Raw genomic sequence first — 27,486 nt, forward strand, 5'->3', positions numbered from 1 at the left:
TCACCACTGGAGTGAACATGGAGAGATCCAAGATACAGCTGCCAGAGCAGGGCTTAGAGAGATTTATTGATCCAGTTGATTGTTGACACAGAGCATTTCTTAACATCCACCGTGTCCGACAGGCGCCATGCTGTGCTCAGTATCTGCACCAGAGCTTTATACACATCTCAGCTGTACAGTATTAACACAGGGAAGTCAATCCATCCCACTGCTCCTCCTGGGAGAAGCCAGCCCTCATGCACACTAGTAAATAGCAGGGTTTATTTACAGTCTGTTTCCATACCTGACTGCACTGTGAGCGGCACACAGCTCTGGGGCTGTTTTCCAGCTCCGGGGGTGCTCAGTGGGTTGCGCTGGTACCGCTGCAACGTGCCAGGATGCAGCCCCAGCACTGTCTAGTGCAAACCACACCTCCCCACCAAGCCCTGGCTCCGGGGCAGAGGGGAGTAAGGAGTGCATGCAGTTAGCCCAGGGGCTTTAGGAAGCCCATTTCAAGTTCTGTGGAGGATGACAGGCCAGCATACCTACTTGACTGAAAGTGAAGTGAATCACCAGGAGCCCTGAGCCTTTGCTCACCTGCCTGTTAGAGCTGAGTCAGCAGCAGGAGGATGCACTGCTCCCAGTCCGTGCTGGGACAGCACCCCATGGCCCAGCAGAGCAGCAAGGCACTCGTGTCTCAGAGAAGGTGCCTGGTCCTTCTTGCCTAGAAAAGCAGGCCAGGCTGTGTTGAAATCCAGTAGTGGAGCATTTCCCTTGCATGGAGTGTTTTGACATCTCTCTCCTCCTGCGACGTGCAAGACTGAGCACAGGAACCAAAACTGCAGCAGCGAGCCGTAATTAAAGCCAACCCTGTTTTAGCATCACAATCCTCAGAGCACTGTTGTGAGATGCCATGTGAGTATCTGATCCACTGGCAGAGCCTGGACCGGGCAGGGTGTGATGGAGGGCTTTGCTGCAGGCTGTTTTAATAGGGTTCAGATAAACTAGGTCTCAGTATCTGTCTATATGCGGAAATCAGGTCGGGTTTATCCCGTTAATGGTGCTAAAAGCAGAGGGAGGACTCGGCGGGCAGGAGCCGGCTGTGCGGGGCCCCGGGCAGCCACACGATGGAGCTGAGCCCTCGGCTGAGCTGATACCGGGGTCTGCAGCAGGAGCAGAGCGGTTCCTGGGGTATTCACAAGTGTCCTCACAAAGGGAGTCTCTGCTGTCCATCATCACCTGCAGATATTTCAGCAGCACACTCCTGGGAGATGCTCCGAGCAGGGCACGAAACAGGCTGGCCTTGCCTGGGCTGGAGCAGGAGGAGCAGGAGGAGCAGGACATGGTGCCAAGCTGTCGTTTGTCTGCCTGGGCTGGTGGCAGTGCCGAGTGCTGCTGGGTCACTCTGGTTCCTGGTGGCACCAATTCTCTGTGGGAATATTCTGCCATCAGTCCTGGCAGCCTTCAGCTGGGATTGTGGTGCCAGAGCCGGGCAATAAATCTGGGGAGCAAGAGCAAGGGAGTCCTTCTCTGTGGGGAGCTCTCACAGGATCTGCTGGTGGTGTCAGCCCTTTGCTGTAGCTGCTTCCCATCCTGGAGCAGGGCTCTAGCCCAGCAGCAGAAAGGCACCTGAGCTAGTGTATGGCACCAGGGGAATTAACTCCTGGCAATGCATCCTGTGTGGGATCCCACTCCTGGGTGCTTGTGCTGCCTTCACCACCCCCAGAGTTGGGCACACTTTTCCAGCCTGATGTGCCAGCACCTCAGGTTGCCACTGCCACAGCGCAGCCCAGGCCTGCCCCACGTGTTCTCTCCAAAACCCAAAGGTATTTCAAACCTTCTGCATGCCAGCATAAAATATCACACAGGGCTGCCAGCCTAGAGGAACAGAGGAGCCTGCCTACAAGTCCCCATGGTGGGAGCATTCCCTTCCCTCCCCCTGCCAGAGGGGACAAAGGAACAGGAAAACTCTTGAGAAGGATGGTGCTGGGTATCAGGTGAGGCTGGGCAATGGATCAGGAATTATGCTCCCAGCCTGTACAGTGGGAGAAGCGTGCACCATCCTTGCGTGTCCTTTCATCTGCTGCAGTGCAGGGGCAAAGTGTCCAAAAGCACATTGAGAGCTGTTCTGGAGTCCTGGTCCTCCCTCTTGCACTCCAGGCTCCCTGAGGTCAGCCTTTACCAGAGCTGTAGCCACAAGCTGCTGCAGAAGGATCCTTGTACCACAAGGACTAAGAGGAAGAGGAGCTGGAACTGATTTTTTTGGCTATTTCAATGTCCGACTTGGCAACCAGAAACCGCAGCTTTTTCCCTCCGGAGCGGATGAGGTCCACGGCACTGCAGGGAGCAGCAACAGGGACAGAGGTGAGTTCTGGTTCCCTCAGGAGCCTGCTGAGCCATGGACATTCACAAAACATCCCCCTTTGCCAATCACCCTGCTCAGGGCTACAAGCAGGGGCTGTTTCTCTCCTGCCTGTAGCTTTGTGGAGGGCTTGGCCTCCAGGTTAGTGGTGCCAGGAGAAAGGCAAACAAGGCCAAAGCTGCTCTGTGCTGTGGGCACCTGGACTCTGTCTCTGAGTTGCCCCATCCCAACACCTTCGAGAGGAAACCTGGGGTGGGATGGGGCTGCAGCATTGCATTGCTGAAATGCACCTCTGGAGCTCTATTTATTTCCCATATATCCTTCCCAGTTCTTGCTCCATAATCTCTTCCAAACCCACAGCCTTGCCCCCTCTCTGGTGTCCTGTGCAGGTCACTCCTCTCCCTGCAGCTTGCTGGTACCGCAGCATCCTCAGGACTGCAGCGCTGGCAACTCACAGCAAAACAGCCGGAAACCTGGACCTGACTAACTCCTGCAGTGCTGGTACCACCCCAGGCCCTCTGGAGAGGTGAGACTCACCTCTGGTAGTCTGCCCCGATGAGGCTGGTGCCGTTGACAGCCAGGATGCGGTCCCCGATGGAGAGCCTGCCGTCAGCAGCCGCGGGGCTGTCCTCGATCAGGGTGCGGATGTAGATCCCCGGGGAGCAGAGAGGGGTGTGCTGTTGGCAGGGGAAGGCAGCGAGTGAAAAAAGGGACACAAAGATTTATGTGACCCAAAGGGCTGAGCTTCCCAGGCAGGGTAACTCCCCCAGGGCTCACAACCAAGCCTGGTGGCAAGGGGGACCTTGATAGGGATGGTGCTAACAGTAACAGGAAGGAAAACCTAAATCCTTTAGTTTTATATCAATTTATACACAGGAGATGTGGGGGCAATCTGCTCTTGTTCAATTTAATTAAGAGTAAAGAAAGCATCGTTAACCTGCAGCCGTGTTGGGATGGGAGCTCTGCTCACGCTGTCCCAGGCCTCGGTGATGCTCTGTTTCCTACTGACCATTTAAAAAGATGATCCACCCCACAATGCCAGATTTCTCCTTATGCAAGGGAGGAGCTGTTTTAACACCCTGTAAGCCTCTCTGCTCTTCTCTGCTTCTCCTGCCACCGCTGAAGGGTGGAGGAAAGACCTCGGCTGAGTCATTCTCCTTCCACAAGAGAGCTGAGCGTGTTTGCTCTTCCCAGCTGCAGGACAGCTGTGGACTTTACATGCAGAGCACAGTGACCTAAGAGTAGAGATCCACTGAGAGATCCCTCTGTGCCTTCTTGTCCCCAGAAGAAGCAGCCTAGCTCCCGTGAGATGCCATCAGCTTCTTGACTGGCTTTTCTTGGGGTACAAACCACGTCCCACGTGTCCCACTCCAGCTGTGTGAGGGGCAGCAGCTGAGAACTCACCACGCCGTCGATCAGCCCCATCCCCAGCCCGATGGGTCCCCTCTCCAGCTCCACCACGAAGACGTAGCAGAAGTCGTCGGTGGCAGAGCTGCGGCTGGAAGACTCCGGCGTGGGGTAGTCATAGGGGGTCGGCGAGCAGCCTGGCAGCGGAGAGAGCGGCTTACGGCCCTGGCACGGCCCAAACCCAGCCTCACACCCCCGGGGCAGCGCCAGCTCTCGGTACCTTCGGGGGTGCTGCCCTTGGTGCCGTTCATCCCGTTCCTCCGGGGGTCCTGCGGCCCTTTGCCGGTGCCCTGCGGGGACCCCGGGCTCCCGGAGTCGAAGTTCAGGGGGGTGGTGGGTGGTGTCAGCAGGCACGAGGAGTCTGTGGGCGCCGTGCCGGCCTTGGGGACAGGGCTCCTGCCCAGCTGCAGCTGCTTGAGCTTCTCCTGGAGCTGGGGCTCGCTGGTGGGGGGCTCGCAGGGGCTGGGGGTCAGGCAGAGCTGGGGGTTCCCCTCCTGCTCGGCAGAGCCACCCAGGGAGCGATAATCTTCCTGGGCAATGGGGCTCCCCAGGGCGGCCACCGGGCCCTCGCTCACCTCCAGCACCTCCGGCGTCGTGCATGCCTCTTTCTTAAGAAGGAGGAAAATGCTGTGGAACCCCCTGAGTGCGCTTTTCACTCCCTACCTGTACCCCACCACCCTGCTGCTCTCCTGGCTGCCAAATCCATCCAAAGCCTCGGCAATTCAGACACTGCCAGGCTTGGCTTGGCTTCCCAGCATAGCTCCCAGCTCCCATTTGGTGGCTAGGGCAGTGCTGGGGATGTTACAGCCAGGAAGGAGAGGACTCCTGCCCATGTCCCTGCTGGGGGATCACACTGGAAGGGGACACTGGGGTAGGGCAGCTCCTCCTGTGCCACAAGGGCTGGGCAATGTGCCCCGGGGTGACAGAAAGAGGCAGCAGTGCCTGTGAGCGCTGCAGGGAATGGGGACAGGATGGGACAGGAGAAGGGGACCTGCTGGAGGGACAGCCTCCATATGGCAGTTGAGCTCAGCACCCACAGCACGTATCACCCTCCCTGTGCTTTACAGGCATTAGCTGATTAGTGCTTTTGTGCAAGCCTGGCTGCTGGGGACAGGCAGGGTGCAGCATAGGGAGGACAGGGAACACACAGGGAGAATGGGAGCTCTGCCCACAGACATCTCCCCTTCCTCCCTGCTAACGAGATTGCTGGGAAGAGCCTGTCCTTCCAGCTCACCTTCCCTTGCTCCCCATGCTGGGGGATTAGCAGCACTAATCCTTCCAGAAGCTCTCCATGAGGGCACTGCCACAGCTCCAGGCTGCAGGCGAGGGCAGCAAGCCCTTGGCTGTGGGGTTTGGAGAGGTCTGTAGAGGGACCCGAGACCCTCCTGCCCACTCAGGAGAGGAACAGCTCCCCCGTGGGACACGGGTTACCTTTGGGAGTGCTGAGGCTGACCCCTCACTGGTGTGGGGGCTCCTGCTCTGCAGGCTCCAGAGGAAGTGGCGGATGTAAAGGAGGTGTCTGTAGATGTTGTCATCCAACGTCTCCACCTCCAGGTCCACTTTGAAGCCCCCGCTGGGCAGGATGATGGGTGGGTGGTTGTCGAAGGACTCCAGCATCTCATCTGAAAGGCAGAGGGATGCAGGTTAGCACTGGCTTGGGCTGCACCCCACTTCTGCCTCCCAGCTCTCAGCCAGTCTCCCAACTGGGATCAGGGATTCAGTGAGCTTGAGCCAGCAGCATCCCTCACTTGGGACAGCAGAAAAAGCCTCATGCACTTTGCATCCTTTGCAGTATCTGAATTTCGGGGTATGGTTATTACCAATTGCCCAGGAAGGGTGAGGGAATTTCCTGTTTGGGTGTGACTGGAGCAGGCTGAGCAGGACTCACCGGGCTGGAAGGTGGCCGGGCTCTCCTCCTCGCTGGGCTGCCACGCTGAGATGCAGCCCATGTCCATCACTGCCTGGCACTGGCTCAGCACCCGGTGCAGCTGCACGGGGCTCAGAGCGGGGAACTCGGCTCGCAGGGATGGCCAGGTCATCTGTGTGAGGAGACAGAGCAGGAGGCAAATGGCAGAGGTGAGAAACTGCTTCCTCTGAGGAGCAGGAACTTGCAGGGGGCACAGGAGGGAGAGGTCAGGCAAGATGGAGAGAACCAGAGCATCCTCTCCCGGGTACTGCCCAGTGGGACCCTGGGGAAGGGCAGCTGGTGACAGGTCACAGAAGGGACACATCAGTGTAGGGACTCCACAGACACTGAGCAGGAGCTCTCCTGACCATGCCTATCCCAATGGCACGAGCCCTGGGCTGGGCATCGCTCACCTGCACCAGCTGGGAGCCAGGCATGGCCAGCAGGTTGGCCACGCTGGCGAGTTTGGCGAAGAACTGCTGGGAGAGCTGCTCGAAGCCAGCACTGCGCAGCCATTCCAGGAGCAGCCTCATGCTGGCCCGCAGCTTCACCCCCTGAGACCAGTGGTAGCAGCCAAGAGAGGAGCCTGAGGAGGCAAAGCATCCATCAGCCATATGAGGGAACAGCCCCCCCAGTCCCCCAGCCCCGGGTTAATGTCCCCAACATCCCGTGCCTGTAATTCCTGGTGCTGGCTGGACCTTGCCTGGCACTTAAAATAGGGAAGCTGTGTTAATGAGGGCTAATGAGCACCTCAGGCTGCTCTAGTTTATTAATGAGCTGCCCCTATTAACTGCCCTTAGCCTCCTCTGCTCAGGCTAGAAGGGGCAGTGGAATGGGGATTGGATCCTTTTGGGGTTTAGTCTCTCCTGGGAATGGGGAGCTAGCAGCTGAGTCTGTGCTTGGCCTCCCTGTAACAATGCTGAGATCTGCCCATCTCTGGAGGACTGGAGGGTGTCCCCATAACTCAGTTCCCTACGTGTTACCCAGTTCAAGGAGGACTGACCCTTTTCCAGGAGCTGGTTGAAGAGCAGGGTGTTGGAGAAGAAGAAGAGGTAGGCAAACATCTGGGAGGTGATCTCGGCGTGCACTTCGTACTGGTGGAGCAGATCCAGCACAGCCTGGTAGATGAGCACGACCCTGCGGAGCTCCTCGGGCAGCGGCGGGGTCCCCCTCCAGCTCTCCCGGCACTCGCTCTGGAAGGGGTTGCACTCCAGCAGGGCAGGGAGTGACACGTACAGACACTGCAGGGAGAGCAGCAAGCTCACAGCAAACTCACTTTGTTGGGTTTCTCTGTTTTTGCACGAGCCAAGCCTTTCCTTCAGCTCCTCAAGACGAGCAAATCTTGCCAGTGCTGCTCCAGCAAGGAGCTGCTCCTATTCACCCCCTGCCTCCATGGGCTCCGGTGTTGTACAAAACTTTAAAAAGTTATAAAAATTAATATGTCGGTCACTGCTAGCAGCTGGAAGGGATGGTGTGTGATGCCAGCTAAAATCTGATGTGAGCCAGGGCAGCAACCAATCAGTTGGGCACGAGGGTGAAAGAGAAATGAGCATCGATGGGGATGATTTTCCGAATTGCTTAAATGTGAGAGCGGTGCCTCACACTCGCTTCTGCCAGGGCAGAGGGAAGGGGAGGCCGCAGGGCAGGAAGGTGCAGCTCTGGAGAGGTTCAGGAGCAGCCTCCATGTGCCAATGGACAGGGAGCTGTCCTGCACAGGGCAGCCTTTCTGTGCCTCACACTGCCCGCTCTGTTCCTGCTGCCGCCCGGCTCTCGCGGTCCAGCGGGCCAGGGGCCCCTTTCCATCACGCCCTGAATCACACCATTATACTGCACTGGCCCGAGCCAAGCAGCCCTCCCCAAACACCTCCCCCGAGCCGCTGCACTGCAGACAAGGAAACGCGCCGCAGTAATTCAATACTTTTCCTGGGCTGCGACCAAAAATCGGGGCACTTCAGCCCGAAGGAAAACACCTCAGCGTGGTGAGACTGCCAAGGAGTAAAAGCTTAAAAAAACCCCTCCTGCACAGCCCTGGGGATGCTCGTGCTGGCCCTGTGTGGCCTGTACCTTGGAGATGTAGTAGACACACTGCTGGAAGGTGTACATGATCACCTCCTCCAGCACCGTCATCGCCTCCTCGCTGGCCGTGATGGTCGAGGAGAACAGGGACTCCTTGGAGCCTGCAGGGAGGAGAGGAGGATGAGGGAGCAATCCTGGAGCAGCAAGGCCCCCAAGCTCTCCCAGGGTGTGGGTTATGAGGATTTCCAGGTTTGTATCATCCCCACGGAATCCCTCGACAGGGCAAAGAGGCTCCTCTGGCCCGGGGCAGCTCCCACCTGCCATCCCCCACAGCTCCCATCACTGCTGGCAGCTCGGGCCTTCCTTCCAGCACCTGCCTGGCCTAAGAACATTTTAACTTTTTGCATACACCAGAAAGTTTCTTAGGCTGGTTTAACACCTTTTTCTCTTTATTTTTTTCCTTTTGCTGGCATTAACACAGGCTCACCAGTGAGCAGTTCTGCAGGGCTACCTGCAAATCCAGGGTGAAGAAAGTCCCCTGGGTCATTAACCACAAGCTGCTGTGGTGGCAGGGGATCCTTGTGTGTGAACACAACTCAACCTGGCTCTGCAGCCAGGCAGCACCACGGCAGCATGTGAGCCTGCTCCTCCCACAGATTTCCCCAGCCCACAGCACAGAGATGTCCCTGCTGATGAGGATTACAGAGGGTTAATGGAGCATCTCGAGGGCACTGACCACCACCTGTGACTGGGGATTAGCAGAGCAGACTTGCTCCAGCTGGAAAAACAGGCAGGATGCTGCATCCAGACTTACCTTTGATGTCCAGCTCTTCCTCCATGCTCTGGATGTAGGTGGGTGATTTCTGCTGGACGAAGTAGAGGATCTCAATGGCATTGGCCATCCAGAAGACGATGTGTTGCAGGTCTGGGAGAAGGTCTGTGATGGTGAAGCGGGACAGGGTGGCAGGGTCCTGGCTGGGGAGACACAGCAGGTGTTACACCTGCTGCTCCTCAGCATCCCCACTCAGGCTTTTGGGGAGGAAACAGCCAGCCTGGGGCAATGCCAGAGAGCTTTCACATCCCCCCACCCCCAAGGCAACACTCCCCACAGAAGGACCCTTTACAAGGAAAAGTTCTGTGGTTTCTGCTCTGTGGGGTGGCAGAGGGGACCCTGTGGGGACTGGGCTCACCAAGGCCACCTGGCCTTTGTGGGACGCCACTTTTGGGGCAGACTTCCCCTAATAGAGATGAACTGCGCCAAATACTTGTGTCTGAAGAGCAGCCCTTCCCCAGAGGTATTTGCTCTGGACACTTAAACTCAGCTCACCTGCCCTGGGCTGGTCAAAAATAAAATAAAAAGCATCTGCGAAAATTTCTCAACTGCTAAACTGCTTTTTCTTGCTGTAGGAAGGGCCTGGGAATCATCCATGAAGTTTATCCTAAAGGAGAGCTCACAGCAAGCACCAACAGTTTCTGCAGATACTGGTTTATAGATGGCATTTTGGAAATGGCTGGGGAGACAGCTCCTTGTACCACTGTGATTGTCCCAGAATGGCACTGGGATGCTGTGCCACCACCCCTGGATGCACACATGCAGTGCCAGCTCCCTCTCAGCTCCAGAGAGGGGTTTCCAGCATGAGGAAGGTCAGGCTCACGCGTAAGGGACATTCCTACTCTATCACTCAGTGATGAAGCCACAAAGCCTTGGCCAGATCTTGGATCAGAGAAAACCCCAGAGCTGCCGCAGGTCCTGTTCTCTCCTGAGCTTTTCCAAACCCAGACATTCTGTGCAGGCATTGTGGTTAAAGGACCAGAGAGCAGAATGTGTGGGATGTAGCAGGAAAACTCATCATGCATCGCTGCTGACAGGCTGGGAGTGTGGTTTACCAGCCATGGACTTCCCTCACTCATGGAGGAAGAACCAGGTTGAATTCTCCCTGTTTTGAGGCAGAACAAGGAGGGTCACACTTACTGCTGAGACTGCTTTTCAGCCAGCTCCCGCGTCCGCTCCTGGGCAGGGAGAGAAGGGGAAATCATTGTGAAAACCAGCGGGATGGGGTGGCCTGAGCATCACCCCCATCAGCACTCACTGCCACCAGAGCCCAGGCTGAGAATCCCCCAGGGAGGGGCTGAGCAACACCCCCACCCCACAAACACCCCATCCCACCGCTGACTGACCCACACCGTCCTCTGGATCATTTTGGCCGCTTTGAGCAGCAGCTGCCCGAAGTCTCCTGGCTCAAAGTTGGTGGCCGAGTGCTGGATGCAGAGGCAGAGCAGGAAGGCGGGTGTCAGCTTGTGGTCGTCCCCCCCGGGCTCTATCAGGGTCATGATGCGCCTCAGGAGCACATCCTCGGTCGCCGGCTCGAACTCCAGCTGCAGCCTCCTGCGGGGTGTCCTGGGGCCACCGGCGGGCGAGGGACCCCTCTTCTTGGCAGCCTCCTTGTCCTTCAGCAGGCTGCCACACGCCCCGCACACGTGGGGACCCTCGGGGTGCAGGGCTCGCAGCCTCAGCAGGGTCTGCGCCGGCAGCGGCTGCGCCTTCATGGGGTCCTTGTAGAGGAGCAGGTAGTAGAGGCCGAGGGACAGCAGGTCCCCGTGCCGCAGCACCACCGTCCGGGCCACCTCCGAGAAGTTGACAGAGATGGCAGCGCCGGCGATGGGCTCCAGCACCAGCTTCTCCTCGGAGCGATGCCGGGAAGGCCGGAGCTTCCTGATGGTGCAGTGCAGGGGCAGGATGTCGGGGGCTGACAGGCTGATGCTGGGCTTGCTCGCCTGCGTCCTCTGGCCCACCGTGTGCTGCTCGCGGTTCAGGAGGTAAACCAGGCTGTCCTGCCAAGCGAGGAGACGCAGCATGAACCGGGGAGGGGGGAGAACGGACCATCCTCCCTGCCATGCAGTGAGTGCTGCAGCCTCCCGCTGTCCCCAGCTGTCCCCTCGCTGTCCCCAGCTGTCCCCCATGCACCTTTGCATGGCAAAAACATTTCTTTTGGCAAAAACATTTATTTTTTTTTATTCTCCTCGCTGCCAAGCAGGACAGCAGCCTTGGGCATGGGATCCCTGCCTTGGGCACACCAATAAACGGGTACAAGGACTTTGGGCATGCAGTAAATGGGGCTGCTTTGGGCAGAAGGAGCCCTCCTTCAACATCTCCTCATCCCTTCCGCAGCTGCTTTTCCTTCCCACCTTCTCCCCCCAGGCTGCAGCGATGCCTGCACCCCCTGCCCGGGGGAATAGTGGGACCCCAGTCAGAGCATCCACCCCTGGCCCTGCCTTTCCCTGCAGCCTGCCTGCAGCCCAGGGTACCACCAGGAAACTGCCTCAGTTTCCCCAGCAGCACCAACGGGATGCCCGCAGTGCCGGTGTCACCCTGCCAAGGAGCTTGGAACAGCCGAATACTCAAAGGGCAGAAAGTAGCCATTAACTGCAAAAGGCGAGCCTGTCCTTTGCAGTTCTCCAAGCGCCTCCAGCAGACGCACTGTTCTCCTTGCAGCCCCTGATCCCATCAGGAAGCAGCTGGACAGGGGACGGGGCAGCTCAGCCACCACCCGCAGAACCAGGGCTCCCTCGGGCCGGGGCAGGGATGCTGCTCGGGGATCACCTCGCATCCCTCTGGGGCATCGCAGGGGGTCACGGCTCCTGCCTCCGTGTCCCCCGTACTTGGGGACAGGCTGGGGACAGACTTGAGGACACTGCTGCAAGTCCCAAGCCCGTTTCCTAAAGGATGCTCATCCGCACCACCACCACCACCACCTCCCTCGACCCCAGCAGCTCCGGCCATGCAAGCAGCCCCGCTCCCCGGGGCTTTGGGGGGTGGGAGGGAAGCGGGGGGGTGCGCAGGAGGCGGCGCGGTGCTTACATGCTGCTGGCTGTAGCCCTGCAGGAGCAGGAGGTGCGGGGACTGGTAGAGGGAGTACCGCATGCTGCTGCCGCCGCTCCGCGCCGCCGCCGGGCTGCCGGGCAGGGTGGAGCAGTGCCTCTGGAGCCGGGCCCCGGCCCCGGCCCCGCTCCCTGCCCGCCGTGCCGGGGTCCCCAGGCTGGTCTCGCTGAGGCTGCGCCGCAGGGCCGGGGGGGGCCCGCGCCGCTCAGCCCCCGCCGCCCGCCGGGCCCCCCGCGCCCGGTGCCGCTGCAGCTTCCGCGCTTGGGCGTTGATGCCTGCGGGGATGGGGGGGAGACAGAGCGGCGTTCAGCCCCTGCAGCCCCCCCGGGAGCACCCCCGCCCCGCCGCAGCACCCCGCGGCCGGAGGGATGCTGCGGCTCCGAGCGGGGATGGAGCAGCCGGAGCCCTCCCGGCGCTGCGCACCCACCCTGCCTCGATGTCCCTGCTCCTTTGCCCTCCCGGAAAGGTGACGCCAAGGCACCGGCGCGGAGAGTTTAGTGTCCTAATGCCACCGCTAGAAAAGGGGATGTCCCAGCCCTCCCTGGCCCCCCAAACCTCACTGAATGGAGAGCAGCCGGTCCATAGTATCCCCCATCTGCCCTGGCCACACTGCAGGGCTGGGGGGAGAGGAAATCCTTCCGAAAAAGAAATTTCACTCAATCTTTGCTAAAAAAAAAAAAAAAAAAAGAAGAAGAAAAAGCCCGGATTCGGCTTTCAGCCCTTCGGCACTCAGTCGCCAGCAGCAAGTGGGAACCGCAGGGACCCCCCCCTAATTCCCCGGAGCATCAGCCAGGCATGGGAGCTGCAGTGGAGCCCGGCTGCAGCAGGAACAGGCTGTAATTAACTTCTCCCAAGCATCAAATCGGGCAGAGCTGTCTCTCCGTGAGACAAACAGGAGCCGGAGTGAATGAATAGGCCTCGCCGAGCTGCAAAAGCAGCCCCTCACATGGCACCCCCAGAGCCGGGGGGTCCCCGCTGGTCCCTCCGCGCTGCAAGCGTGGCTTGAGCTCCGCAGGAGAAATGGGAAGTTGTGTGTCCGAGGGGCGATGCTCGTACCTCAGCTGGGCAGCGTCCTGGGAGCCTCCTGGCATTCGGGGAGGACGAAGAGAGGGGGGAAAACCTAAAGGATTTGCTTGCAGGAGCAGCAGTGCAGCGCTGTCGGTGCAGCACCGGAGCCAGAGCCCCGCTCCTGGCTCGGCTGACCGGGGAGGAGGCTTTGGACAGTGAGGTTTGGGGACAGCCGGAGGGATTTGGGGACGGCAAAGAGCCCAGTGCCCAGGGCTGCTTAAAGGGACACTCACAAGCTCAGACCCAAAAAAAAATGAAAAAATCATCTGCCTTATTTGGTGAGGAATGGGCTGCCGGTTCAGAAATACATTTTTTGTTTGTTTGTTTTAAATGGAGCGCTCCTTTGCTGGGAAAATCAAAGAGATGGGGATGGGTAGGGGGTGGGACAGGGAGAAAATAGCCCCTGCTGTTTACATGCCTTGGGATTAGGGCAAGGCACAGCCAAAGCCACCCCAAAGTCCCGTGCCCCGTGTCCTTCTTAAAAAGGCAATCGGCCACAGCACGGATGGGACATCCAGGGAGAACCATGAGCCCACCCAAGCCGCGCTGCTGGGGATGCCAAAGGCCACCCCAAACGTGTCTGCAGGACAGCTCAGCTCCCCCCAGGAGCCCTGACCCCAAGCCACAGTGTGGAAATGGGCCAGAGGGAGGAAGGACAGCTGGGACAATGCAGATCCCTGTGGGAGCAGGCAGCAGTGGGGCCGGATCCTGGGGAGCAGCTTCTGCTGAGCTCCGTGGGACAGAGCAGGGCCAGGACTGGGGTCCCACTGCCTGCAGAGACAGGCCATCACCAGCCCCTTATCGAGAGGAAAGGAAACTTCTGTATTTATTTTGTGTAGGAAAAAGCTGCTTTTTCCCTGCCGATAGAGCCCCCGTCACAGGCTCCCACTATCCCCGGGGCTGAGCTGGAAAGATAAACACAGCTCTTTTCCTGAGCATAACAAAGTCCCTCCATAAAACTGGGTTAGGTTTTTTTCATCCTTTGGTACTGTTTTGTCCTCCCAAGCAGGTGCAGGTAACCCCACCCAAAACTTGGTCTGAACATCTCCAGTGCAGCGTGACCAGGGCAGAGGCAGCAGCTGCTGAATCCACATGGAGATTGGGATGGGAACAGCATGTAAGGAGTTAAAGAGCATCCCCAAGTATTACATTCCTCCCTGGATAGCCAGGATTTGGACTGTAGAAAAGGGGGTTCTACTGTCAGGGTGTTAGGCCTTGTTAAAGTTTAGGGCTAGACAAGCTCCAATGATCTCAGGCCAAGGGGGAGGTTAACAAGGCTTGGGAAAAAGGATGTACCAGTGATAGTGGGCACAAAGAATACAGAATTTACAGGCCACAAGGACATTTGGCAGAACTCCCAAGATAAGGAAGAAACTAATAGAAGCAATTCAGCAACTGTGCTGAATCAGCCCTGACTGGGTAAGAGGCAATTCTGGCAGGGGGAGAATCAAAACCACCAACCCAAGAAATCACCAGCTCAAAACATGAGTGCTCTCTCTGTCCCCCCTCTTTTCCCTCTCTTTCTTTCTTTCTTTCTCTGTCTCTGCCTCACACTGATTGCTAATAAAATCTGTATTATTTACTTCAGCATTTGTCTCGTTTGCACCTCAGTTGAGGGAGCATCTCTTACAAATCAGATCCTAACACAGGGCTGGATCTCATCCTTGGGGAGAGCTGGGTACCCCGTGGGCAGCACCCACCAGACCCCACCAAACTTCTGCCTCTAAACCCATCCTGCAACCCAGGGTGAAAGCTGTTAGTTGTGGTGCCTTGGATCTTGGCTGGGATCTGCCTCTTTTTCAGCTGAGGAAAGAGGTTCGCTTTTCCTGGCTGAGAAATAAATCAACAAATAACTCAGTGGGCCCCAGGAAAGAAGAAATGCTTTGAAGGTACCCAGGAGGGACTAAGACCAGGCTAGTCCTTCCTAATGTAATTGCTCAGCAGACTCTGCAGGGAATCTTCTCTGCATGCAGTTGTGCTAAGGTGTATCAAAGCCAGATCCTCAAAGGCACTTGCCAGAGCATCTTTGAGAATAACAGGCTTAAATCCCAAGTTTCTGGAGCTGTGTGATGTGCAGTTCTGCCTCCAGCCTCTTGGGAAAGCTCCACTTAGGATGGGACCTGGTACAAAATGGGCTGTTTTGGAAAATGAATGCCACTGAGATGCCAAGTGCTGCACCTCCCTCCAGCACCCCACAGTTTGGGGGTGTTTTCCCTACACCTCCATAACTGCTGCCTCTGTGCTCCCCAAAAGGAGCAGGGCTGAGGGTAGCAGGGACAGAAGGGCTCTACCTGTGCTGCTAATTAGCGGAATGAGGAGCCAGCACCGTCCTCCCCACTGGGAAGCAGCTAATAAACTAATTAGGATAATGGGTAACTGAGCAGATAAAACTCTTAAGCTATTTGCTGACAGGTCATGGATGGATGAGGAGCCTTTCCCCCAGCCAGTGATGCACCTGCATGACTCCAGTGGTCCCAGCCATCTCAGTCCAGCTCCAGAGATGCCCTGTGTGGGGAAGGGCCTGCAGGTATTGCCCTGGGGATGATTTGAGCACCCCTCTGCTTTTCTCTGAGGGAGCTGCAAGCCTAAAGTCCCTTTATTTTTGCACAGATGTTGTGTTTTCCACGCCAGTGCCTCACCACCCTGGGCAGGCAGCTGCTGCTCAGCATGGGGACCTCTACCAGCCCGAGCCTGGTGACAAGGGTGACCCTGGTGGAGGGCACTCATAGTCAATACCCCCCACAGCAGGAATTTTGTGTCTTTTGGGGTGCTGAGTCACAGGCTGCATCACTCACAGTCATTCCTGGCAGCCTGCAGATGAGGCAGGAAAGGGGGGTCCCAGGGCCACCAGCACAGGGTGAGACTGGTGACAGAGCCCCTGGGGCCACCAAAAGAAAGGGCTGCAGGAGTGAGATTTTACCAGGTGAGGCAGCTATGGCTGTGTAGTCTGCAGAGCAGACAGCCTGACTGGGTGTAGCTTCTGTCTTGGAAGAGCTTGGTCAGCTATGGAAAATGCCCAAAGGTTAAAAAATGAGGAATTTCCACAGCCCCACCCAAGAGTGCTGAAACAAATGAAGTGATAACGAAAGCATAACGGGCTTATCTCCAGATCCAGAGCACAGGATCCTACCAGGAACTGCTCCTCCATCAGAAATGACCGAAGGGTGCCAGTCCCAGGCCAGTTTGACCTGTGCTGGGCAGCCCAGACCCTGCTGCTCCCCCTGCCTGTGTGGGAGCCTTGCACTCCCACGGTTCCCATCCCACCCAGGATCCAGGTCACAGGGAGGAAAGTTGTTTTCTGCATCTGAGGGGGAGGATTTGAGGCCAAGTGGATGTGACCTTGGGCTCTGGCAGGGAGCTGCCACGTGGTGCTGCCCACCGTGTGCTGCAACCACCACACTGGGCACTTGCCCTTCCCTCTATTCAACTGAAGCTGTTTTTAGAGTCGCTGCTCTCCCAAAGTGCTTCACATCTCTCTGATCCTGGCTGGAGAAAGAGCTGAAGAGATCAGCAGAGCATCCACCTCCTTGGCCCAGGCTCTGGCAGGAGCCACCTCTGTGTCCACCTGTGGCATTTCCTCCCTGAGCAGCCACAGACTGGACATGGTGAGGATGGAGGTAGCCCTGTCTCCTCAAGTACCAGATGAAATCCCAGTTGAAAATTGCAGCTGGGCAGGCTCCAGCTGCCTCTGCTCTTCCCTGGAATGCCTGTGGTTGGATTCCCTCACTGTGTGCTCGAGTTCTTTCCAGCCTTTGTTAGGGTGGGTGGGAGAGGAGCTCTCCCCTGGTGTGGGACAGGTTGGACCATTTGTCCTGCTGCTGGTGGGGCAGAAATTGGCTCTTCTTTGCCAAGCACACAGAGTAATCCTGCATCACCATCAGTTTAGTTCTGACAGTAACAGCCCTTTGCTGCACACTCAGGGCCCATCCCAGCAGAACTCTGTGGCTGACACCTCTGGAGCCTGGTCCAGACCTCTCTGTCAGCAGGTCTGATCCAGCAAGCACACTGTACAAGTAAAAATCTGATTTTAAACCTTTCTGCCCTCATCCTCACAGAGCTTTTATCTGAGGGTGGGAGGAGGAAAGCTTCATTACTGTGTGCTGGGGTCACTTATTAACCTGCTGGTTCCTAATGATTCCTTATCTCCTCCTGCCAGCCCTGGCCTCCATCAGGCACTGCTGCAGGGGCTCTCCTGCCCTACATTGCTCTGTCTTCATTAGCTTTTCATTTTCCTTAATTGCTCCTGCAGATTTGCCTGGGGTGTGAGGCCTGGGGGATACCCAGAGGGAGATGGGGATGCAGGGGAGCAGGGCACTGCTCTGCCAAGCACGAAGCTGGGGTTCTGCTTCACTGATGGGAAGAGCAGGAAAGCATTGATGCTCTGGCCTACTGCTCCCCAGCCATGGGCAGGGTTTGTTATTAACCCCTAAACTGGCTGGGGTAAATATTTGAGGTTCCAGGATGCAGGAGAGTGCCGAGTCCTGCCTCAACCCAGGAGCCTTGCAGCTAAAATGTGGAAATGTGGCCACTCTCCCACTTGCACCGCTCCTTGCACCCAAACCACATGTGAAAGCTCCCGGTCTGGGGGTGCATCCCAACCCCTCTCCCTGCCCCACACCCAGCTCTGACCTGCAGTGGTGGTGTCCACATCTCTGGCCGCCATCTCCTCCACCTCCGCCCTCCTGCGCAGCTCCAGCCGGCGCGAGAAGCCCTCCCTGGGCTTCCAGAGGTCCTGGATGAGCAGCGGCTTCTCGTGGTCACCCAGGACCCTCAGCCCCTCTGTCTGCCACTGCTTCTCGGGGCCCTGGAAGCGGCCGATGACATCGCAGAGCGCGTACTGCCCCGCGCTGAGCTGGCTCAGCCCGTAGCGCTCCAGAGCCTCCTTCACCAGCTCCCGCGCACCAGAGCTGCCCGTCACCAGCACGCTCTTGTAGTTGGTGCCCGCACAGATGTTGCCCCCGAAGATTTTCAGGATGCCAGGGGCTGAGAGCTGGGTGGAGAGCTCGGCCGGGTCGTCCTCGGCGGCGGCCGGGGAGGCGGAGGCCGAGCCGCGGTCCTTGTAGCTCAGGGTGCGGTACAGGACCTGGGAGAAGAGCCGGCTCTGGCGCTTCAGCCGGTTCTTGGACGGCGGAGCCATGGTGGAGGACGGGCCATAAAACATGGTGCGAGAGGTCGTCATGAAGCACAGCTGGGCAGGGAAGAGCACAGAGAGGAAGGGTGAGCGCTCTGGAGGCCAGATGTGCAGCAGGGGAGAGCGAGCTGGTGGCCACGGAGGAGCCACTGTCACCTCCAAGGTGACAGATCAAGGGAGGGCCTTTTCCCTTGTGTAACCCAAAACAACAGTGGAAAAGCTCAATTTGCCCCTGAAAACACAGCTTGGAGACGCCCCATATTTCTCCATTGTGTGTACCAAGAGGTCCCTCTTACTCAGGCAAAATGCAGTGGGGGGAGAGCAGAGCCCAGCGGGACTTGGCGGGGCCCATCCTGGTGAGGAGCCAAGGCATCAGAGTTACTTTCACTAACGAGTTTACGGAGCAATCCCATTTTTTAGAGGTGAAACAGAAAGCTCAAGTGCAAATTCACTCACTCTGAGGTCACTGCTAAATGCTTTTGCTCAGTGAGAGGCACGGGGTGAAAATGGGCTTTAATTAGCCTTTCTAAAAATGTCCTGACTCCGGCAAATCTCATGGCTGTTGCTTGTTTGTGGAGGATGTTCAGGCCCAGGGTGGCATCACTGCCAAGGCTGCCCTTGTCACGTTAGCCCAGGGCAGCCCCGAGTGGGCAGCAACCAGAGGAGATGTGGCCAAGGCCGTGTGGCAGCTCCCAGTGCTCCTCAACCCCCTGGAATGGACTGGGAGCCACAAATTACTTTTGGATTTAGGTGGGTAGCGCTCCTGCCTGATGTCACTGTCACCATCTGCCAATGGATTTGAAATCCCATCCTGGTTGCACCAGTGCCTGACGCTTGCATGGTGCTGATAACCCACAGGTGCTGATAACCCACAGGTGCTGATAACACACCCCCTGGAAAGACAATCTGAGCATTCCTGATCAGGACAGGACTGGGATCTCCCTCACCTCGGGATCTGTAACATGCAGGTGCTCCCTGCATACACAGAGAAACCCCAAGATGTCCCATCCACAGCTATCGGAGCTGGGGATATTTCCGTGTTTCCAACTGCCCGGGTGCAGCAGTTGGGGTGATCTGGGTGTTCCTTGTGGGGACACACGAGGTGCCAGCAGCCTCCCACAGCTGCAGCCCCGACTGGCTCAGACACAGCCGCGCCTCCGAGCAAGCTCAGCGCTATCAGGCAGAATGATGTCGGGCCTGGAAAGCTTCCAAACCACCATCTAATTCAGGAAAAAAGAGCGTCCCTGCTGCTAATGGAAGAGGTCACCTTCTAACCCAGAAACCACCTCCCAGCCATGTGTGGAGGCTGGCTGCAGCATGTGCATCCCCCCATCCCGCAGCCAGAGGCCCATGGAACGCTGCAGATGGGGAAACTGAGGCAGCAGGTGCTAATGATGTGGCTGGAAGCTGTGTAATCCTGCAATGCCACCCCTTTCCCCTTTCCCATCCCCACCAGGAACATGAAAATGATGGGGTTTGTTCTTCTTCCCAACCTGCTGGTTCCAAAACTGACTCCTGGTGTGCTGAAGGGCAGGAGTCCTGGCACAGGACAGCAGGGCTGAGGACCTTGTGTTTTATGTTGTCCCAGAACTTCACCCCAATTCGCTGGGTTCAGGTAAGGCAGCTCCTGCTCCTGCTCCTGCCTTGCAAGTGGGGAAACTGAGGCAGGGATGGGGTTGGGGCTCTGGCTCCCCCCACACTGCTGCTCCTCCCTCTCCAGCTGAGCTCAGAACTGCTGCTCCCGCTGGGGACATCCCTGGGGACATCCCTTGATGTTTGCTGTGTGACATCTCCTGGGAGTGCCGCGGCAGCCCCGACCTGGGGAGCAGGTCAGGGCACTGGCAGTGCCCAGGAACAGCTGCCCCAGGCTGCAGCACGGCCCTGCCAGCCCTCATTAACATTGATCAGAAGGAAAACTGCCCCAGAGTCCCCACAGGACCTTGTCATCAAGGATGCAAAAGACAAAACTTTGTCATCAAATCACTGGTTTCATCGATTTAATCTCCTCCACCCTGAACTACCCCCAGCACAAAAGGGAAACCTTTTACCATCTGCTGGTGGCAAAATCATTCCTCCAAGTCCACATCACAGAGACACCATCCTTGCTTCTTGCAGGTCCCTGCCTGGTTTTGAATGTGTTATTTATAGCTCAGCTATTTTTCTGTTCTTTCTATCAAACACAGCTCCTACAGAGTTCAGGGGAAAGACGTTTCCCAGGGAAAAAATCAGAAGCCTGGATCAGGAGGAGGTGCCAGCCTGGTCACCCCAATTTTCAGCATCTAGAGCAGCACCCGTGTGATTTCACCAGGCACCAGCCTGGGTGACCTGAGAATTCACAACCTTCTCCTGGAGCCAGCTGAACACAGCCGGTGTTAATCCCCCTGAGGATTCTGATGGACAGGATAAGGTGATAACGAAATGCGCTCCTCCCACATCCGTGCGCTCAGGCACGCTGGGCACCGGCATCTCCCATCAGGAGGAAATCTCTGGTACGTGCAGTCCCTCTGAGCCCTGCTGCGGGAGCGGGGATGCTCCAGCTGCCCGGGGACAAGCCAGCAAGAGCATCACACCATCCAGCCGGCCAGTGAGACACGTTCTCCTGGGCATCCCCAGCCCAGCTGAGCCCCGTTCTCCCTGCAGGACAGCTCCCTGGAAGGACACGAGCCTGCAGCCATGGAGCATGACCCCGACTTTCCCACGAGTCCCTTTCTCCGGCGTTCAGGGCATTGTCTCTCTAAGAGCCACACATGAATTAAAGCCTGGGATTGCCTCCCAGCGAGGTCTGTCAGGAATCCTTCACCTCTGCACAGCCAGTGCCTGACCACACCAAAACCAGGCATTTTCCACAGCCAGCTCTGTCTGAGCTCTGCAGAGCTGTGACAAATGCCCCTGGTACTCACGTGGCCACCACATGTCCTTCCATCACCCTGACCCTGCAACCACCAGGGACTTTCCTTCGGGCCTGAGGTTCCTGCTCCCGTAATGTGTGAGCAGCTCCTTCCCAGTGCCCCCACCCAGCACTCAGGAAAAGCCTCTCCCTACCTTGCCATCCTTCTCACGTGCCTTTTTCCCTTCCATTCATCCTCCTTCTCAAAACAATCCTTGCCCTTCGTTGTGCATCATCCTGGGCAGGCGTCTGTCACGTTTCTGAGAGAGGAAGAGGAGGAGAAGTCCTGGGCTGCTCACAGACATCGGCTGCTCGCAGTGTGCTGGGTTTGGAAGGCTCAGAGGTTCTGCAACATGGTCCTGGTGTTTGCACATGGGCTACTGAACCACATCTATACCCCTATAACCAACAGCACCTACCCCATCGCGTGGGAGACCAGGAGGGAACAGCAGGAGGAAGGAAAGGAAAGGAGAGGAAGCAGGAGGAAAAGAAAGGAAAGGAGAAGGGGAGGAGATGGAACCAGCAACAGCCCCGTGGCCTTTATCTCTTTCTCCTAAGCACACGTGTCCCCAGGGATGCCAGGCTGGGGATGCTCTGACCCACAGGTGGACAAGCAAGCCCTGGAGCAGTGAGCAGCATGCTGGGTGCTCACTGAGATTTGTCTCCCTGAATCTCAGCCTGTTTTGCTGGACATCAAGAAGAGCCACCAAGCACTGTCCCCTCACCTTCCCACCACAGATCTGCGAGAATACAACCACCAAGAGAAAAGGTAAATGAAGCCCCTGCCAAGTGTTCCTGGGAAAGAGCCATCAGGGCACAAGAACTACTCTTTTCCATGGTTCCACCATGATTAAAGATAAATGCATCATCCTCTAATTAAATCACCTAATCAGGGCCTCCTTGGTGTGGTTCGATCCAGTCCCTCTTGCTGGCCCAGCCTTGTGGCAGAAACTCTGCGAGTGGTGATGCAAAAGGCAAAGAGGTGCTGACCCCACCTCTGCTGCTCCACGTGTCTTCCAATGATTAATCGCTCCTCCTGGTAAAATATTTATGCCTTATTTCCAACGTGCCTGCCCTCAGCTGCCAGATACTGATTCTTGCCATCTTTTCTCAGCTTAATTAACGAGATTTTGGCTACTGTGTATTTCTTTCTCTGCGAGAGTATTTAGATGCTTTTGCCAAGCCCTCTTCTTTCCTTTTTGATTTGATTTATGAGTGGACTCACTGGATGGCCCCCTCCTCTCCAGCTGTAAGACCCTTTCTGCAGCCCCTTGGTCCCTTCCCCTGGGATTCCCCATCTCCTCTGCTGAGAAGGAGCTGCCATAAGCCCAAATTTAGTTCTGACCAGAAATGCAAATAACTGCTATTTTTTTTTTTCCCCAGAGAAAATTTCATGTTATCCTGAAAATTTTCAATTCTCTGGTGCAGAAATGGGGACAGACAGGCAGCCACCTCCCAAACTGCTGCCTGGTGAGCCCCTGTGCTCCCTCTCCCAGCATCTGCAGGCAGCTCCAGCTGAAAATTCACCATCCAGATTAGGGACAGGAAACCACATACAGCCACAGTTATTATTTTTGGGTGTAAAAGATTTCCATGTTCCATTCTGCTCCAGTTAGGATGCCTTTCACTCTCTCAGCTTACCACCCAGATTTGTACAAACCATTAACACTCAGCTGCTCTGGGTCAGATCCAGGTTTTTCCAGAAATCATTTCTATCTCCTTTCTTCCAGATTAGTGATAAAAACACCAAGCCCATGTTACCAGCTAGCAGTGCCCAGCAGTGATAATCTCCCTGATAACTGCCTTGAGAATGGATCACGTTTATTTAATACCAGCTTTCTTGACACTGTACAATGTCAGCTCTAAATACCGGACTGGATTGACTTTTTTAATACTGGAAAGTGCAGATTTTTACAAGAATATCACCTCTCATAACTCAAATGCTTCTCAGAAGTGTATTACAGCCAGAGAGTCACCTCTCATGTTGGAGACTGAAATAATTTCTACTTGCCAGGAGTTATTTTCCATATAGCCACGTTGGATGGCAGGAATTTATTCCTGGTGCTGAAGTCTTTAATCAATTCAAGCCCGAGCCAGGTTTCTCCCTCTTATCCCTGAGGGGATGCTATCAAGCCAATCAACCTGTAGCTACCAGGTCATCTTATTCCCTTTTGGGAAGAGCAACAACACTATTAAAACACCTTTTAATCATCTGGAATTTCCCCGGGGCTCATCCCAGCACATGGATGGGTGGTGAAATTTCAGCTATAACCACTCCAGAACAGGAACCAGAAAAGCTGTTTCCTCAGATCTCTGAAAAATTTCTCTTCTTTTTTTTTTTTCCTCCCCCTTCTTTTTCTTTTTTCTGCCTTTCTTTTATTTTTATTTTTTTTTTATGGAAACCGCTGGAGTGGCAGCCTCGGACTAACGGCAGTGACCGCAGCTTGGATGCTGCAAGTGGAGGGAGAGGCCGCTCCGGCGCTGCAATGTGGAACAAATTAGAGCTCGGAGAGCAAAGGAAATGAGAACGCCCTGGCAGCGGTGGCTTTGACGTGCGCTCCTCGGCTCCAAATCCTGCCCTGGGCTCCAAATCCTGCCCCTCTGCAGATCCCGTCTCGGCAAACCCAAACCCCTGAGCGGAGCCCCCCACTCTGTTCCCGTCAGGATCAAGTCTCCGCTCCAGAGCCCAGCCTTTCCTTGTGCGAGTTTTATCCATCTAATCTAGGGGCAGACCGGAGGCTGATGATGTCCATGCCTGCCCCGGTGCCGTCTTTAGCCGGATCAGGGTGGGTAAACTCCTTAGCACGTTATTATTAGCAGCAGGCACCCCGCAGCAGCCTGGACCCCGCAGCCCCGGTCCCGCAAACACCAACAGCTTGTCCCAAAGGCATCTACAGCTCCACAAACACTGTAACAGCCTGGGACCTGATTCCACAAGGACAACGGGAGTCCTTTCAGCAGGTTTCCTTTTCTTGGTTTTGTTTTTCCCTGTAATTATTTTGCAGGGAGCCGCCAACGTGCACCAGCTCTCCGGCAATGCCCCAGCGCAAATGCCAGCCCTGTTCCCGGGCAGCTCAATTCACACACCCCAGAAACACTGCACAAAAAGCATTTGCTTTCTGCTGCCTCCCGAGCTCCACAGTCTCCGTAGGCTGCCTAATTATAAGATCTTAGCAATAATTTTTTTCTTTTTTCCAGTGATAATTAACTGGTCCTGGAGAGAGCTGAAAATAAGCACTTCCCAAGCAAAGTAGCAAACTCCCCTGAGTTTTCTCTGCTGAAGTTACAGCTCAGCATGAAACTGCTCCAGCTTCACAGGGGCACAGATCACCTCAGCAGCTCCCTGGCACGGCCTGGGATGCCACCGCAGCGGCGGGCAGCTGGATACAGGTGAAACGGAGGGATAGCAGCGGGATCCCAGGGGCTGTGCAAGCGGACAAGGATCCCAAGGGACACGCAACGGGGAGAAGGATCCCAAGGGGTCTGGAATGGGGAAAAGGATCCCAGGGAATGTGCAATGGGCAGAAGAAGCCCAAGGGGCATGCGACTGGGAGGGGGATCCCAAGGAGCGTGCAGTGGGGAGACGGATCCTGAGGGGTATGGAATTGGGACGAGGATTCCAAGGAGAGTTCAGTGGGGAGAAGGAGCCCGAGGGGGATGGAACGGGGACGATCCCGAGGGATGTGCGATGGGACACGGATCCCCGGGGACAGGCAGCGTGGGGAAGGCTCCCGGCCATGGGACGGGGACCCTCGGGCGCTGCGGGTCCCGGCACCGCCGGCCGTGCCCGGTGCGGCTCCGCGGGCAGCGCGGGTCTCCCACGGCAACCGGACAAGCCCCGACCTCCGCGCTCCTCCCGCCTCCGCTTCCCAGGGGACGAGAAACAAACGCTCCCGCCCGGCACAGCGAGGGCGTCCGGGGACACAGCGGCGGGGATCTGCCCCCCAGGAAAGGGGGGTCCCTGGGGCAGGGTCCTCCCTCTCCCCCCGCGGCCCCGGTACTCACCGTCGGAGCGGGGCAGGCTCGGCGCGACCCCGGCGCGGCAGCGCCCGGAGCCGCCGGGGCTGGCGGGGACCTCGGGCCGGTCCCGTCCCGCCGGGGCGGAGCGACCGCGGCTGCGGCTCCCCCGTGCGGAAAACACCGGCACCGCCCGCTGCCACCGGAGGGAGCCGGGAACGGGGAAGGGACGGGAATGGGGAAGGGTCAGGATGTAGAAAGGGGTCGGTACTGGGAAAAGTCAGGAATTGGGAAAGGGTCGGGGTGTAGGAAAGGCCAGGATGTGGAGCTGCTGGAGTGAGGCTGTGAAGATGCTCCAAGGGCTGGAGCACCTCTCCTATGGAGCCAGGCTGGGAGAGCTGGAGGTGATCAGGATGGAGAGAGAAGGCTCCAGGGAAACCTTAGAGCCTCTTCCAGTGGCTAAACGGACTCCAAGAAAGATGGAGAGGGACTCTGCACAGGTTGCCCAGAGTAGCTGTGGCTGCCCCATCCCTGGAAGTGTTCCAGGCCAGGTTGGAAGTGGCTTTGATCAACTCAGTCTAGAGGAAGGTGTTCTTGCCCATGGCAGGGGTTGGAACAAGATGAGCTTTAAGGTTCCTTTCAACCCAAGCCTTTCTAGGATTCTATGAAAATGGCAGGAGCGAGCCAGGCAGGGCTCTGCAGGCAGCAGCACCTCAGCTGCACAGGCTGGCTTTGGCCAAACAGGTTTTATCAAACCAGCTCCAGAGCTGACCTGGAGACTGCTGAGGCTGCACACAGAATGGTGCCTGAAAAGATGAAGGGATGGATCGTTACTGCCCTGGGCAGTTGCTCGAGTTGAGATGGTCACTGATGCTCTGCTTTCCTTGGTGAAAATGTCTCCTTTTGGTAAAGGGGTGTTTCCCTGTCCAGGGGTGCTCTGGGTGGGAAAGCAATTCCACCACCCAGACACCCTCTGGGAATGACAGCACCAAAGCAAAGTCAGGAGGCCTCCCAGTCCAGCCCAATTGCCAGCAGCAAAGAAATGATGGGCGAGGTGGAAGTTGTGGGTCAGGTTTTGGGGTGAGTTCAGCTGCCCCTGGAAGCAGGGAACCCTTCCTGGCTTTCTGGGAAAGCCGCTGAGCGTGGCAGCCTGGGGGAATTGAGCCCGGTGTAATTATGGCAGAGGGCAGACAGTGGATGTGCAGAGGCCAGGGCAGGCAGCTCCAGCACTGAGGTAAATCCTCCCCCTCCGAGAGGAGCCAGTGCCCACGGGAGAGCCTGATGGGAGCTGCTGGGTGGGTTTCCCCTCTGTGGGATCAGCAGTGAGCTGTGCTTACCCTCTGCCCAGTCTGCCACAGATTTTCTCCTCCGTGGCTCTGGCATCCTTCATCCCCCCCAGTGCCCGCCCTGGGGCTCCACACCTCGACTTCTGACTCAGCCACAGAGGAGAGGGAATGGCAGGGCTGGAGCAGGCGTGGAAGGCTCTGTGCTGAAGCTGCTGTGATGAGATGCTGATGAGTCTTTCAGCCAGCACCTCTGGGCACAGGGGCACCGTCAGCAAACTCACTGATTTATTTATTTGTTTGTTTGTTTGTTCAGCAGCCGGCAATGCCATCCCTGCATCAAGGTGAGTCAGTGCTCAGCATCCCAGCACCCTGCAGCTGGTTGAGTGGCTCCTCTCCTCACCAGGGAGCAAAACCATGTGGGATGAGTCAGACAGAAAATGAGTTTATTTCCAGATGCTGCAGGGGAACTAATTTTGATTTAACAAGCAGGCAAGAGTGAGGTATCTTGAGTTTTTATTTCAATCCTACTCCACACGAAATAATATCCACTAGCATTATCTTCCTTACATTTGTTTGTGTTTGACCCGATACTGTGTTAAATATAAAATACTGCTTGAACAAGGATGGATGGTGAAAACATGAGATGCTAAAAAGATCCCTCGAGCCCTCCTCCACAAACACCCTGAATGTTATGAGTCATTTAAAATTAGTATAAAATAGAGGACAATCCAAGAACTTGCTCTGTGTCCCCCATGCTTTGCCAGGGGAGGATTTAGGAACAAGAGAAGAGGGGGAGCCTCTCAGTTACAGAGAAGCTCACTCTGCAAATCCGGGCTGAAGGCAGGGTGGCGATGTTCCCCACAGAGCCCAACCATCCATTCCTGCCTGGGCATCTCTCCTGCCCTGGATTTTCAGCGGGAGACTGAGATGAAGCCACCTCAGAAAGGTCCTTCTGGAACCTCCCTGTGCCTCAGGAGCCCTTGGGACAGATTTAGGGCCAAAAGACCACAATGGCAAAACAGTTTCTGAGATAAATCCCTTGGGATGAAGCCCATGGGCAAAACACGTTGGTGGTCCCTGGGCATCCCCAGCTCCTGCCTGGGGACATTTGCCTGTGGCTGGGACTGCTGTTTGCAGGGTCTGACCCCAGGGTGGCTCCCCGTGGGATTTGGTGACAGAGAGGGAGGAGAGCCAGGCACACTAAGCCGAGGTTGTCACCGTGCCCCACGGTGGCTCTGGGAACCTGCTCCCCCAGACTCAGTGAAAATTGAAGCAGGTGTTTGTGAAGCTCTGACTGCCCTCCAAGTGCATCACAGGGTCCTCACACGAGCCCTGTGAGGTAGGTCAGGGTCTTTGCCCCCATTTTTCAGATGGGGAAACTGAGGCACAGAGAAGGGTAATGACTTGCCAGACAGAAAATACGGCATCTCCCATTCTGGGACCTCTGTATCCCGCTATTCCAACCCCAGATATGCTCCATCAACTGCTGGTTACTCACAGCTTGTCCTTCTCCACCTCTCCATCTGCAGGAGGTGGCAGGGCCAGGGCTGGGCAGAGGCAGCAGCAGAGTCTGGGCTCACACCAGCTCGTTCACCCCCATCCCTAAG

The 27,486-nt window shown here is 56.7% G+C and overlaps 1 protein-coding gene across 2 annotated transcripts; it reads right to left on the reverse strand.

The window, feature by feature from the left end:
* Window positions 1-44: 44 nt before the first annotated feature.
* On the reverse strand, window positions 45-24,711 carry RADIL (Rap associating with DIL domain). 2 transcript variants are annotated; one of them, XM_015643244.1, is made up of 15 exons: window positions 24,642-24,711; window positions 17,248-17,806; window positions 11,530-11,825; window positions 9,849-10,502; window positions 9,643-9,680; window positions 8,485-8,645; window positions 7,719-7,831; window positions 6,658-6,895; window positions 6,068-6,240; window positions 5,637-5,787; window positions 5,180-5,370; window positions 3,969-4,356; window positions 3,746-3,885; window positions 2,879-3,018; window positions 45-2,316 (listed from the first exon to the last, which is right to left on the reverse strand). In XM_015643244.1, exons 2-15 carry the CDS (start codon window positions 17,795-17,797, stop codon window positions 2,211-2,213), a joined length of 3,339 nt encoding a protein of 1,112 aa, XP_015498730.1. In that variant the 5' UTR covers window positions 17,798-17,806; window positions 24,642-24,711; the 3' UTR covers window positions 45-2,210. The 2 variants fall into 2 exon arrangements, with proteins under 2 accessions (XP_015498730.1, XP_033373682.1); XM_033517791.1 differs by lacking the exon at window positions 24,642-24,711 and adding an exon at window positions 20,792-20,971.
* Window positions 24,712-27,486: the final 2,775 nt, after the last annotated feature.

This window comes from Parus major, chromosome 14, assembly GCF_001522545.3.
Source record: "Parus major isolate Abel chromosome 14, Parus_major1.1, whole genome shotgun sequence".
Taxonomy (NCBI): Eukaryota; Metazoa; Chordata; class Aves; order Passeriformes; family Paridae; genus Parus; species Parus major.